Consider the following 15,832-nt stretch of genomic DNA (forward strand, 5'->3'; position numbering starts at 1 on the left):
GATGCACAAAAATTATGTTAAATTACACAAGGGTTTAAAAATTCAGGGGCAACTGCTTCACAGAATTCCCTTATAGAAGACTCAAATCATCAGAAAATAATCTGACACTTGTTGGTATCCATACTTGGGGGAATTCATGTGGCAGTGTCCCTGTTTTCAGAAGCAGACACCAGTTGAACGCATCTGGTTTCTAGAGAAAGTAGCAGTAAGAACACATGCCATTCTGATGTCTGAGTTTCAGAAGGAATGAGTGCATCTGTTCTGTCACCAAATATGCCAGAATAATTGTCAGAATCTTGATACCATGGTATACATGTACTATGGTAATTGTTATCAAAGGAATAACTATAAATTCCGTCAAAAATACTGAGCCAAGAAACTCTAATAAGTCACTTCAATTTAAAATAAATAAAATAGTTATGATTTCAATCTGCTAATAAATTAACTTTGAAAATAAATATTTTGGTGGCCTTGAGTAATTATCAAACTTCTCAAGGCCTCAATACCCTCATGGCAAAATGGATCCTACAACTTCTCCTTTCTGTCTCATAGAGATTGTAGTGAGGATCAAATGAAATAATGTACATCACGGCACTAGGTAAAGTATAAAAAGCTAAAAATAATTAAGGCATTATTTTTATCGCTAGACTATAAACTCCATGTAGGCAGTAATTTAGTTAATTCACTATTGTATTTCAAACACCGAATGACACAGGGTATTAAGTTGCTTTTATTCAATAAATAACAGAAATAGTCACAAAACCAGCATCTCTCCCTCAGTGGAGATCTAATATGTCATGGTCTTTTCATGAAACCCCTGGAATGCATCCAAAAAGAATGTCTCAGAAGACTGGAATGTGGGGAAAGAGACGGATACTAGGACCAAAAAAGTGTGACCATATGAAGGTCAAGACATTGCCAAAGAGGTTTGTAAGAACTAGAGGACAAAGAAAGATGGAATATTCTACCTGTGCTACAACTAGTAAGTACTAGGAAGATGGTCAGGAATTTAGAGAGTGAAGAAGCAGACAAATAATGAAGAGAGAGCTGGTCACCAGGGAGACCACAGGAAGTAAGAAAAAGAAAGATAAAGACAGGGTAAAAAAAGACAAGGAAGAAGATTAGACACTGACTGTGAGTATGAACATATATGACAGATCTAAGTCCTTTCTCAGTCATATACTATGTCTACTATATTGATGGCCTCAGACCACTAGCTTTTTAGGACTCATTTTATACACACACATTAACACACATGCACACATTACAGTATGTGTGTATATACTTACATATATATACACACACACAGATCCTATACCTCAATACATCATACATACCTAAGTTATTTTGAGGGATAAATGAGACAATGCATAATATCTTACAAGTTCATGATTAGTGCTCAATATATACCAGTTGTTAGTATTACTAGAGATTTTCTAATTCTACAGAGTCAAGAGCACACATTTAGGGGGAAGGGTATATAGCTCAGTGGTAAAGAGCATGTTTAGCATGCATGAGGTCCTGGGTTCAATCCCCAGTACCTCCATTAAAAATAAATAAATAAATAAATCAACATTAAAAAAAAAAGATTACACATCTCAATGGGAGCAATATAATTTTAAAGGAAACATATACTTTGAATATATTTACTATCAACACGTCATGTGTTATTTTCTATAAATGTATACATACTATAAATACTATTAAATGAAGATTGACATTATGCTTATGATTTAAAGAGACCAAATATTAGCAATATGACATGGTGAACAGAACCTTCAGCAAAGGCATAAATATGTAAGTCTTCATATAGGGAAAGTTAGTTTAGGAAACTTGTAATGGACAAAATATATGTTAAAAAGACGTCCCACCCAGACTGTATCTAATCCTTAGCCTATGGAACATAGAAGTGATTTCAGAGATAACTTCCAAATAATTACAGCAGTGTCTCCTTTTAAGAATCTGGTATCAAAACTCAAAACTGTCCCTTATTCCTACCTCAGTAGGAAAGTTGATAAATTCAACTTTTGGTGACTGGAGACCATTGTAGAAATTGTTTTGAAATGACCAAGACAACAACAAAAAATGTTAAGTAAATGAAATTAAATGGCTCACATTTAAAAATAAATGTTCAAGCTACCCAGTAATCATTTTATGGCAAATCAAAACAGTAATTTTCATTTTACAATCTCTCAAACAACAAAGTTTGTGTGGCTTTATTGCACGTATTATTTAGTTAATTACTGCAATGGACTGAATTGTGTCTCCCCACCAGACTAGTACACTTGAAAAGCTAACCCACAATATGACTATACTTGAAGATGGGGCCTATAGGAAGGTAATTAAGGTTAAATGAAGTTTTAGGGGTGGAACCCTGATATTTGTAGGATTAAGGTCTTTGGAAGACGAGACATCAGAGAGCTCGCTAGGTCTCCTCCAAGTGAGGACACAGTGGAAAGGTGATTGCTGCAAACCAAGAAGAGGGCTCTCACCAGAAATTAAATTCTGCCAGACTTGATCTCAGACCTTCCAGCCTGCAGACTGTGAGAAAATAAATTTTTGTTGTTTAAGCCACCCAGTCCATTCATTCTATTTTGTTATGTTAGCCTGAACAGACTAATATTCTTACTTACCTACTCATTTATTCTTGTTTCTTTAATGAGAATACTCAGTACTAAAGAAGTCTTACTTAAACACAGCAATTTTTTTCTTAACTACACTGATGGGATAGTCAACTGGTATAATTTTATTAAGGGAGTTGACCTCAGCAAGATGAATGGCTAGGAGGTCCCAACATTTCTCTGCCTCCCACCAAAAAAATAAATAAATAAATAAACTATAAACTCATGAAAATATCTCAGGAAAAGCTGTGGACTATAATGAAGAAGGAGCAAAAACATGGCAGAACTCAAAAACTGATGATGGCCATATAGAAAAGTGTAGGAAGCATTTTACCCTCCTTACTCCATCGCCCAGTCTTCAGTAGCTCCGTGTCAGGCAGAGTCCCCATAGAGGAACTTCACCCCACAGGGAAAAGGACAGCAGAGAATCCCTGCAAGTCTCACCACTGTGGCTTCCGATGGTCTCCACCAGTACAGGTCCCAGCTAATGGAGCTTCCCAGAGTCCCTGCTGCTGAGTCTCTCCCCCAGGGCTGGAGCTATTGTTGCAGTGGGCCATGCCCTAAAAGGCTCCAGTCGCCATTCTTTGGGATTGAGATACATCAGTCTGTTGTGATATGTAAGACCAGAGCTGCCACTTCCCTGGGCTCTACCCCTCTTCCCGGTTCCCAGCTCTTACGTATCATTTCTGGGGACCACCTGGCTGATGCTCTGAGCCCCACCACTGGTCCCAGGTCATGGCTCTGATCTGTTAGTGCCAGGACTATTCTTCTGCTGGTCTGAGCCCCACCTTCTCAGTCCAACACACAGCTTTAATGGACCACCAGGGATAAGTTGCTGTTCTTCTGTGACTGCCAAAGTTGAGACTTTGTCCTATCAACCCCAGATTGTGCTGCTACTGCACTTTGCCCCCAGGGCCCAAGCCATTGCTGCACTCTGTCACCCCAGGGTCCATGCTGCTGCAGTCTGTGCTAACACTGAGCTCGGCTGATGGAGCCGCATGAGACTACACTGCTGTGCTCCCCTGGGAACATAAGACCACCTCACAGCCACATTCAGGGGGGAAGTCTTTCCCTACTGAAGCCAGGCCACTTGTGACAACATGGATGGGCTTGGAGGGCATTAGGCTAAGTGAGATAAGACAGAGAAAGAAAATACTGTGTGATGCCACTTATACGTGGAATTAAAAAAAAAAAAAAAGCTGATTTTATAGAAACAAAAAATTGAATGGTGGTTGCCAGGTGCAGAGAAGAGGGAAAAGGGGAAATGGATGTCAAAGTATGCAAATTTGCACTTATAAGAAGAAAAAGTTCTGAAGATCAAATGTATAGTATGGTGACTATAGTTATAATGGGGTATTGTATCATTCTAAGTTGCTGAGAGTAGATCTAAATCATTCTCATTACACATACACAAATAAAGAGTTAACTATGTGAGATGATGGATGTGTTAATTATTCTGATCTTGGTAATCATTCTACAATATATATGCATATCAAATTATCTTATTGTATACTTTAAATATATATTATTGTATTTCTCAACTATTCATCATTTAAGTTAAAAAAATCCAAACTCCAAAACTAATGTGTATTAGATATCAATAATACTAAATTTTAAAAATAATTTTAGTGAATTACTTTATATTTAGTTACACGTTCAATAAAAACTATACCTCAGTTTAAAATAAGAACATATTTTTCATCAAAGTATAAATTAAAATCATAATACACACACATATAAGGAAAAAAGTCATTTTTGGCACACAAATCATAGAAATGTATTTAAATTTTTTATGAAGAAAGGATAATTAAAGGATACTTTTATATTTTGAAATTATGTAAAAAAGCAGAATATGTATAATATATAACCTATATTAACATATATGTTAATCACAAAGCAGATTATGGCTAGTATAAAAAGAACTAAACAGAAATACGAAATATTTCAAAATATTGGGTGTGTTCCAAGTGATGAGATTTTAAGTCTTTTTTTTTTTTTTGGCTTTATACTTTAAGACATGATTTGAAAATTTTCTATAATGAGAAAATAATACTTTTGAAATTAAAAAAATAAGTATATGTAAAAGTAAAATAGAGCAGCAAAATGGAGAGTAAGTATGCTAGAGAATATCAACTCCAAACTGAATCGAGGAGGATAAAAAGTAACTCAGGTCCTGGGCAAATAACAGTCCTCAGGGCCTCACTTCTTTCTTTAGTAGAGAATGTTTACTGCTGCTGGCAGCCTTCCCCAATCAAAAGCCAGCTCTCAAATATTAATTTGAACCCTGAATTTATCAGCATGTCTTGCAACTGTCAGCACATGCCATTATTTTTCAGATAAAATTCATGTGCTTCAGCAGCAGGCATTGCTCCTTCGAAGATTATCTTTACTAAAAACCATCAACCTCAAAATTGAACCAATTCTCAGGGAATTACTCTCAGGGAAATAAAATATTATATTACTTATTTAAGATTCAGCAAGTTATTACCAAAGAGATTTCACAGACTTATTGTAATAGGTGCATCGATAGATTCCTGTGATCACAAACCCTTTAGAGTTACAGGCATTGCTGGTTTCTACTACCTACTGCCCTAACGCATCTATTTATGTATGTGTGTATGTATTTATCCATTTATTTATTTAACGTATGTTTATATAAGACCTAAAATGTGCACTGTCGACATAAAAGTAAGCAAATAAAATGAGTTTGCTGACATCAAGATGAGCAGATGAATATATTATAGCAGAAATTGTTGGTTGCCTCCCTACTAAAAATTAGTTTTCCTTTACTTTACTTCTAAAAGAAGCGATCTTTCATAGTAGAAGCTGAAAACACTAAAGTCTTGCTTTTGCATGGATACATGCCCAAGTTTGGAGAGATTTCTTAAAAAAATATTCTTCTATCATATCTTGGTGGAACCTCCAAAAAAAGTTCTTCCTTTACAAAAATGATGATGCTCAAGGACAAGCATCTCTCCTTGAAACATTCTCTCTTCAACTTTATACACAGTCATATAGATCTTTAGACACTATACTGGTACAGTGAGGAATTAAAGCTTAGAACAAATCAGTAAACTGAGGGTCATGATATGAAAAAGTAAAAAATACAAATAAAAAAAACTCTGGGTCCTTGCTGACATTATTTAGCTAATGAATAATTTAATTTAGCTACTAAAATTGTCATGCCTCTAGACCTGTTGTTATTTGAGTTAGTAAAAATCTAGCTGTTAAACAGTGTTTTGCGGAAAGCATATGCTTACAGCATCCTAATTTATGCAAATTCATAGCCTATTCATACACAACACACTTGATTTCATATATAAGTGCTCCTCTCAAAGTGAAATAAATAACAAGGCTTAGAAATAATGTCTCATTTTTTCAAGAAATACAGATTTTCAACAAACTATGATTTGATAATTTCTGAAAGTTGATAAATTAGTAATCTATATTTAACAACTGTCATATTACAAAGAAGTAAATCATTGAAAATTATTGGATCTCCTCGTTCTTTTCTCCCAATTTTTCTTTCTATAACTCTTCAATTTGAGAGATGAAATTCAAAAAATTTAGAAAGCCTCATATAATCATGTATTTTTGCATAAATCTCCCAGCCTAATACCTAAAACTTACCAGCTTTAGGAAGCTTGGCACTGGTTTATTATATTCCTGATCTTATTAAATTAAACTAATTCAGAGGAAGTATACGTTTCATTGCAAATGCAACCATATCACACAGAAACACTTTTTCCCCCCAATTTCAATTATTTGTTGTTGATGACTGCAAAAAGCTAAGGCTAAGTTGAATATAAAAGTTGACAGTCCAAGCTCAAGAGTCTCAGTATGAAAGATTAAAGGTAGACAGGCAAGTGCCTGGGACTGTATACTTTTATCATATTTATTTGTCACATATGATAAGCAGAGTACTGACAGTCAGTAAGCATTAATGAGAATTAATTCACAGTGTTCTTAGCGTCCTGGGGAAAATCTTGTTATAAGTGAGGTCAAAGGAATGGCAGGAAGCATATTTATGAAAAACTAAATGGCAAGATGTGCCCAGATTCACGACTTGTATGGAATGAGAATTTAATAAATACGGGTTTACATAATAGGAACAGCTTCCCACGACACTAAACCAAAAGTAAACATATCAAAGAAGAGTGAGAAGTCATTTCTCACTGTTTTCACTGGAAAAAAAAAAAAATGAAAGGATTTTCCAACCATTAAATAAAGTGAAGGATTATCTTTAATTTAAACCTGATATCCATAGATTGGGATGATAATTGTAATAAAAACACTTAAAAATAGATATTACACAGGAAGTAATCTGCACTTACTCATAAAACAAATTATTATTCCTACCACTAAGAGGCTAATACTCTATCACTCTGCTACTTTGGGAATGCAGATGTACCACAAGCACCATCAAAGCCACCTGCCTCTATCTCTGCCACTCAATGGAGACACCAAAGAGTATCTATTAGTTTCTTCTTGCTACAATAACAAACTACCACCTACTAAGTGGCTTAAAACTATAATTTATTCTCTTACAGTTCTGAAAGTCAGAAGTAAGAAATAAATTTTATGGCACAAAGTCAATGTAAGAAATCAATTTTATGATACAAAATCAAAGTATTGGCAGGGCTGTGTTTTTTCTGGAGACTACAGGGGGAAAACCCTTTACGTTGTCTTTTCTCCTCTACTTCTGTGGTCACACAGTCTTCTTCTTCTTTAGGCCTTCTTGTCTCACTCTTACAAAAGACGTGTGTAATTACACTTAGGATCCACTCAGATAACTTGGGATAATCTTTCTATCGCAGGGTCCTTAACTTAATCACACCCACAAAGTCTCCTTTGCCATAAACTATAAACTTCACAGGTTCCACGGGTTAGCAAGCGTACATATTTGGGAGGCCCTTAGTCATTCAACCACAACCATAGTTTGTGATAGGTCTCTTACCTGTATATAGGACTTGACTTGTTAGTCTCATAAAGGAAAGTTCAATAACCAAAATCAATCAACCATGATTAAATATAAAGACTATCATAAAAAGATTTATGTAAGAACGTAGGTCTCCAGTGGACCTCATCTGTGGAAACTTGCTCAATATATGTTCTCCTTAACATAAATATTCTAAAGGACAATATTTCTCAATGTTGAATTAAACTAACTGAAGGTTACAAAGGGACTTTAAACACTTTGGAATGATGCCTGCCTTTGATTAAGAAGGTACCCAGGAAATCACATCTGTATTTATCTTCATTAATTAAGTAGGGAATAAAATGAAAGCACCTTCAGTCCAGTCAAATACAACTCTAATCCTTGTGAAAATCTGGAAATTAAATGTAAGCTAAATTATATTCTAGATAATTTAGGTATTGAGCTAGCCAGTTAGAACAGGAAGGGAGAAAGATGCTCACCTTAAATAATAAATCCTTCTTCCCATAACGAAGCTCCTTCAGCTGGGCTTGGATTTTCTTTGACTGTAAGAACAAAAACAGGGATTAGTGACTTAATTTCATTTATACTCTCAAACCTGAAAATTAAAATTCTTTTAAACTGCACAAGAATGAATTTTGCTGCCAAACAAAAAAGACCTCAATTATTTGGAAGTGAAACAGAAAAGCTTAATCTCTGCTTTGGGAGTCAGACTTCCAGCTATTCTAGGCAAGAAGAGACAACCAAAACCTGTTTAAAGGAGGCATATTGTTTAAAAGGTAGTATTTGAAGCCTCCTCTCGCCTCCCTCCCAACAAACACACAAAGAATCTGAGTCACCCAGGCATATCCAACAGTTCAATTTTAAATGCTAAGTATGTCTATGCATATGTATATACCTCAGTTTTCACTGCTTATATACAATTACATAACTTTTTGAGATGAAATATACATAAGTTTAAAATGACAACTATTTAGATTTGAGATACGTACAAAGGGAAGATAGCAAGCAAATGTGACAGAAGGTGAGAGAAGTAGCTAGAATGCTAAGATGTTGAGGTGAAGAGTGTTTGCCCTTCAAAGGAAAGCACTTTTTAAGAGGACTATTACAAACATGAAAGTGTTCATAGCAAAGGAATCTCTCCCAGCAGACATGTTTGTCTACCATTTGGAATATGTTCTGGTGAGCCCCAGATGCTGACCAAGCATTCCCATCTTTCCAGAGCACACCCAATTTCAAACACTCTAACATAAGGACCCCAGCTATTTGTCTTTCTACATCTGAGATGATACGTTCTGATTCTTCAACAGGATAAAAAGAACACATACAAATAGATTTATAGTCACATGAAAAATGATAGTTGAAAAAATAGTTGAGTGGGAATGCAAAATGGTATAGTCATTTTGGGAAACAGTTGGTACTTTCTTACAAAGATATATTATACATCAATTCTTTCTAGGTATTTACCTAGGAGAAATTATAACATATACATAAATGTTTATAGTATCATTATTCATAATAATCAGAAGCTGGAAATAATCCAGATGTCCATTAACTGGTGAATAGTAAGCAAATTGTGGTACATCCATGAAATGGAATACTAAAAAAACTGTTAGGCATTAAAAAAAAAAAAAAAGTAAGTCTGAAACAAAAGTATTATACTACTAATGCAAAAAAAAAGCATGCACCCCAATGTTCATACCAGCATTACTTCAATAGCAAAGATATGGAAGAACACTAAGTGTCCATCAACAGAATTGATAAAAAAAGATGTCATATATATATATATATATATATATATATATATATATATATATATATATATATATATATATATATAAAAAAATATTACTCAGCCATAAGAAATAATGAAATTCTGCCATTTGCAAGAAGGTGGATGGACCTAGAGGGTATTATGCTTAATGAAATAAGTCAGACAGAGAAAGACAAATACTCTGTTATTACTTATATATGGAATCTAAAAAATAAAACAAATAAATCTAAATAAAAAAACTGAAACATAGACAAAAACTGAAACATTCAGACATAGAAAACAAACTAGTTGTTACTAACAGGGAGGGGAAAGAGGTGAGGGACAGTTAAGTGTATGGGATTAAGAGATACAAACAACTATGTGTAAAATAAGTAAGCAGCAAGGATATATTGTACAACACGGGGAAATATATAGCCATTGTTTTGCAGTAACTTTAAATGGAGTATAATCTCTAAAAATATTGCATCACTATGTTGTATACCTATGAAACTAATATAATCTTGTAAATCAACTATACTTCAATAAAAAGCAAAAGAAAAGAGTAACATAAATCAAGCACAGTTTCAGTTTAAATGTGGGATTTAATAGTCTTAATTTCTTACCTATTTCTTCAATATAGCTTTAAAAATTCTATCCTGTAATGCAATAGTTGCCAAACTTTAAGGTGCTCAAGAATCACCTGAAGGGCTTCTTAAGATGCAGATTAAGTCAGTGAAACTATTCTAGATGATACTGTAATGATGGATTCATGTCATATATTTGTCAAAACCCATAGCATGCACAACACCAAGAATGCACCCTAATCTAAACTAGAGACTTTGGGTGACAATGATGTGTCAATGCAGTTTCATCTATTACAACAAATTCACCACTCTAGCAGAAGATGTTGATAGTAGGAGAAGCTGTGTGTGGTGACAGGGGCTATATGGGAACCCTCTGAACTTTCTGCTCAATTTTGCTGTGAACCTAGAACTGCTCTAAACACATAGTATTTTTTAAAAATGAACAAGCAAAAATAAAACAAAAGTAGCTGACTATAATACATAATAAGCTGCGAGATCCTTGTGGGATAATTATATCCTAGTAAATTGTGTTGATATGAAAATCCTCTTTAACAAATAAAACCTACTCATGTTTTTGAAATACGGTAATTTTTCAAGCATAAGTGAATGTCTTTGAGTCTTCCACTGAACCAACTGTAACTATGATTCAGTTTCCTATTGTGTTTCTAACCATGTAAGGTGGTAGAGTTTACAAAGTGGGGGACTGTGTTATGATGGCGTTAAAATTACTAAATCATCATCTAATGCTGGAAGCATCATCAGAGTAGAATCTTGAAAGTGTTGTAAATGATACAGCAATAAAAGTTTCAAATATTAGAAACACAGTTTTTCACAGACATCCTGGTCAAGAGCCCACTGCACTGACTTACTGAATCAAGAAGTTGAAATAAATAAATAAAGAGAAAGGGCAAATGAATGAATTGTAATGAACATATTTCAATTTATTTCAACATAATACAATACGAATATCTAAAACATTCAGGAATTCCTACACAAGAATGCAGAAATAATTTATCCTCTAAGGAATTGAGATGAAGAAAGAAATATGAATCTTTCTTGAACTAAGGGGCTAAAAAGTATAGGTAGACCCAGGTTGTTGTTTGTTTGTTTTTTCAGTCTTCTGTTTGTTTCTAAACACAACAGACACCTTTTCCTTGGGGCCACCTTTCTCTCATGTACATGGGTGTTGTGGGGACTCTGGGGACATGTCAACCATCTCAAAGTATAGCTTCAATCCAGATGGTTTTTATTCAAAACTTAGTTCCACTTGTCTACCCTCTTATGAATAATATTCAGGACCTGTACATTACATACGTGATTGTTCTAGAAACCTAGCAAATATGAACAATGTAAGAGTCCATTTATGACCAAATAGAAAGGCACAATAAAAAAAAAAAAACACTACACAGGCTCTTATCTATAAGCTATTCAGTTTGATGATTCACCTTTAGTTTCCATGTATTGAAAAGTTCTATTTACTCCACATATAATATTATTGTAAGGACATTATAAGTGGATTATTATATTGCATCGTAGACTCTAACTTCAGTGTTGACTATAATGACTTTTGCATGTCCACCAAGGCATATTCTCACCTTCTTTAATAACAAACAAACAAAACAACAAGTTCTGGATGAGCACGTGACTACTAACCTAATAGCTTTTTCCAGCCTCCCTTCAACTTAGCTGGGCATGTGGCCTAGTTCTGGCAAATAGGATTCAATGACACATGTGCCATTACTTCCTAGATAGACTCCCAAAGCACCCTGCTTGTGAGTCACCATGTCCTCTTCCCTGTTCCTCCTGCTAGAACGTGATAATAACACGAAAAGGTTTTTGGAGTGAGAGGTGGCTCCGTATTTAGGAGATGATAGAGGTAGTTCGCCAGCTCTGTGCCTTACTTCTAGACTACTCTGGGAAAAGGAGTAGTAAGCTTTCAGTTTGTGTAAGCCACTGTTCTTTTTTTACCTAAACCTCTTTCCTTCCCTCTTCCTCACAAGCATCAGATCTTTATTGAGGTATGAAGACTATTATCACCTTGTTCCTTATCATTCATAGGCTTTTCCATTAATTTTTTTTTTGTATAACTAATCCTATCTTCGTGTATGCTTTTTTGAGAATTCAGTAACACACTGACTATTGTCTCCTTGAGGTACAAAGAATCACTTACTACGGCACTATTTCTACCATCTCACTGCTATCACTTAGAATTACTCACTGTGAGTTATATTTCTACAGCATTAAATAGGGGATCATAAAGTACTGGTGGATTTGGAAGATCAAGAGTACAAGAAATTGATTTTAATTAAACTTAGATTGAAAAGAATGACTTTTTTCCCCCTAAGAAATCCATGAGACAATATTCTCGTTAAACCAATAAATGTATTTGTTCCTTAAGTTTTATGGTCGACCCTGGAATCCTCATTTTGACACTCAACTGCCATTGCAAAACTGTGTAGACATCACATAGGGCACCAAAAATGAAAATTTAATGGATCTTCAGGTGTTTGCTATTAAGGGCATTCTGATAATCCAGTTAAGGAAGGAATTCAGAATATTATTTAGAAAAGTAACACTTAACTGGCTAAAATTTTTTCTTTTTCCTTTTGGAGATGAAATGTTAAAACATCCAAAAACATCCAAAAGTTAGACAATGTGTTTTTATTTTGTTATTCCAACATTTGTATTTATGTTATAGAGGGAAAAAACAGCCACCAGATGTCTGGGTTTTCAAAGAAATCTGGCCCTAATATTGTTTCTATCCAGTTAAAGCTATAAGAAAGGGAAAATTTACTCACCTCTTCTGCATGCATGCCACATAGCTTGCTTCCTGACAAGAGTTTGTTTTTCAAGCTCTTATTCTGAGGAAAGAAACATAGTTTTATTGCTGAGGAGTTATAAAATATTAACAATTTCCTTAAAGATGTCAGCAGCATTTCTCTATGTTTTGTTCACAAATAAGTCCTTCGTATTGGGATGTAATGGATTTACATACACTGAGCAGAATCTGTAATGTAAAAGAATGTTTCTTTGATTCAGTAAACTTTTTTATGTATTAGCATTAACACATTCATTAGAAAATACGGAACTTCATTTGGTCTTACATTTAACTCTGTTTCATTGTATTTATGTATGTTGTTTTATAAAACAATTTTAGTATCAAATTTGCAATTTATGCTATTTTCTGAAAACACCCTTCTAAACAGCCAGCACTTATAGCTACTATAAGCTGGATGCTGGTCATCTCGGACGCTAGTGCAATATGGTCACAGACACATCAGAGTCTGAATTTGCTTTAAACATAAATGGTTTTGGAGTCCTCTTATATTCTGGCATCTGTGCATTGCCCTCAAAGGTTTCTTTGTTTTTCTTTATTAAAGAATCATCTTGATGCTCAGAGCCTAATTCTGCTTCCAGGCCTCTAAGTGTACTCGCTCTGCTGGGCTTGAGTGCAGACAGACATGTTAACCCTATGAACCCATCATAACTGCCATAGATTCATGGACAAATGTTTGTTATTTCAGAAATGGAAGCCACCTATTAGCCATGTGAATTTAAACCCTTGCAGGTATTCAATTATATCTCTCTCATTACACTCAGGCTTTCCTGTCTGTCCCATTCTGAGTACTTAAGCTTCTTTTAGACAGGCAGCCTAAAGGAGAGCAGAAAACTTTGTAAAACCCACAGGATTTAGACTTTGCACCATCTCTGCAGGAGCAAACAGCATAACAATGTAAAGTACATCCCATACATAATGCCTCTAAAGAGAGTCAATTTGATGAGCATCATAAGCAAATTGAACTAAATTTATGCAGCGTGAATGAATAACTGAATGAATGAAAACGTCAAATTTAAGACTTCTTCTCTCACAATTCCCACCTGATTATGAACATCATTTCATATTTTATTTTCTTGTCATGCAGAGAAAGGGTACAGTTGCCTCAGTTTGAAAGAATTCTTTGTCTAACTTTTCCTCTTTACCTAAGTGTTGAAATTCTAAAAGACTCATTTAGAATTTCAGTATCATGAAATGTTTTACACAAATGAGAAAGTTATCTGGATTCATTCAAGTAATGTATTTTAGCAAATATTTGTACTCATCATATAACAAAACACAGATTAGGGTTTTTAAAGAGAATTTAATATATATTATTCCTGTATTTAAAAGCTCAAAAACGACAATAAAGGGATACATACTGATGTTCTAACTCTGCAGTGTTGCTCAGTTTGTAGGTTAAAAAAATACCCCAGTTTTCCTTCTGCTTATGTCTATTTATGATACCTTTGGTATGCAATCTTAAATTCTTTTTCTATGAAAATTATCTATTTTTCTTTTTGATTTCTTCTGTTGTTTTTGTACATAAGAGATGTCTTCACTATCTCTAGAGATTTGTTATTCACTTAGATATTCCTCATTTTGATGGCTATAGTCTTTTAGAGGAAAGACTGGTGAAATTCAAACAAGGTGTATAGTTTGTTTAGTAGCATTGTATTAATGTTAATTTTTTGGTTCCATAACTGTTTGTAATGTCTTTTCGGACCTGCTGGTTAAAGCACTAGCAACAAAATAAAAAATAACAAGTGAGACTGCATCAAACTAAGTAACTTCTAAAGAGATCATTAACAAAGAAGAGAAAACAAAAGTCCAAAAAGGTGCAAACCATGTATCTGATAAGGGGTTGATATCTAAAACATACAAAGAACTCATACAACTCAATAGCAAAAAACAAATAATCTAATTTTTAAAAAATGGACAAAAGACCTGAATAGACATTTCTCCAAAGAAGATATAGAAAAGGCCAACAGGTACATGAAAAAATCCTCACCATCACTAGTAATTAGGGAAACACAAATTAAAACCATAATGAAATATTACCTCATGCCTGTTAGAATGGCCATCATTAAAAAGACAAGCGGTAACAAATGGTGGCATTAACGTCGAGAAAAGGAAACCTTTGTGCACTTGTTCATGGGACTGTAAATCAGTGCAACAACTATGAAAAACAGTATGGAAGATCCTCAAAAAAATTAAAACTAGAACTACCATATGATTCAGCAATTCCACTTCTGGGAATACAACCAAAAGAAAAGAAAACAATAACTTAAAAAGATATCTGTACACCCATGTTCATAGTAGCATTATTTATAATAGCCAAGATATGGAAACAACCTGTGTCTGCTGATGGATGAATGGATAATTACACATTACTTTAGCCATTAAAAAGAAGAAATCCTACCATTTGTGACATGGATGAAACTTGAAAGCATTATGCTAAGTGAGAAAAGTCAGAAAGAGAAACTAAAAAACAAACAAAGAACCAAACTCACACACACACACAAGAAGAGATCAGATTTATGGCTACCAGAGGCAGAGGGTGGAGGGAGGAGGAACTGGAGGAAGGTGGTCAAGAGGTACAAATTTCCAGTTACAGGATAAATACGTAGAGGGGTGTAATGTACAACATGGTAACTACAGCTAACACTGATGTATGGCATAGAGAAAAAATTATTGAGAGAAAATCCTGAGTTCTCGTCACAAGGAAAACATTTTTAAAATTTCTTCTTTCTTTCCTTTTTATTCTATCTATATGAGAAGATGGCTGTTTGATGAATCTAATGTAATCTTTTCACAATATATGTAAGTCAAATCATCATGATGTACTCCTTAAACTTATACAGCAATCTATGTCAACTATTTCTCAATAAAACTGGAAACATTTAGAAATAAAAAGTTTAAATATCTAAAAAATAAAATTAAGGTAAACAAATAAATACAGTTGAGACAAGATGAGTGAAGTACATCACTGACTCCTTGAGTGAAGTACATCACTGAGTCCTTATGTGTCAACACAAACTGTCCACGCATGAGTAAATGTATTAGAAATGATTATAAAGTCAATAATATATTTCAAAATTAGTGTATGTCATCTATGCTACT

General features: G+C 34.2%; 1 protein-coding gene across 2 annotated transcripts in view; it reads right to left on the minus strand.

Moving 5' to 3' along the window:
* LUZP2 (leucine zipper protein 2) overlaps positions 1 to 15,832 on the minus strand; it is a 423,961-nt gene that overhangs the window by 75,938 nt on the left and 332,191 nt on the right. For both annotated transcript variants that reach the window (XM_074372225.1, XM_074372226.1), the window contains 2 exons: positions 12,693 to 12,755; positions 8,040 to 8,102 (listed from right to left, as the gene is read on the minus strand). In XM_074372225.1, coding sequence (XP_074228326.1) covers positions 8,040 to 8,102; positions 12,693 to 12,755 — 126 coding nt within the window. The remainder of the gene's footprint in view (positions 1 to 8,039; positions 8,103 to 12,692; positions 12,756 to 15,832) is intronic.

This window comes from Camelus bactrianus, chromosome 10, assembly GCF_048773025.1.
Source record: "Camelus bactrianus isolate YW-2024 breed Bactrian camel chromosome 10, ASM4877302v1, whole genome shotgun sequence".
Classification (NCBI taxonomy): Eukaryota; Metazoa; Chordata; class Mammalia; order Artiodactyla; family Camelidae; genus Camelus; species Camelus bactrianus.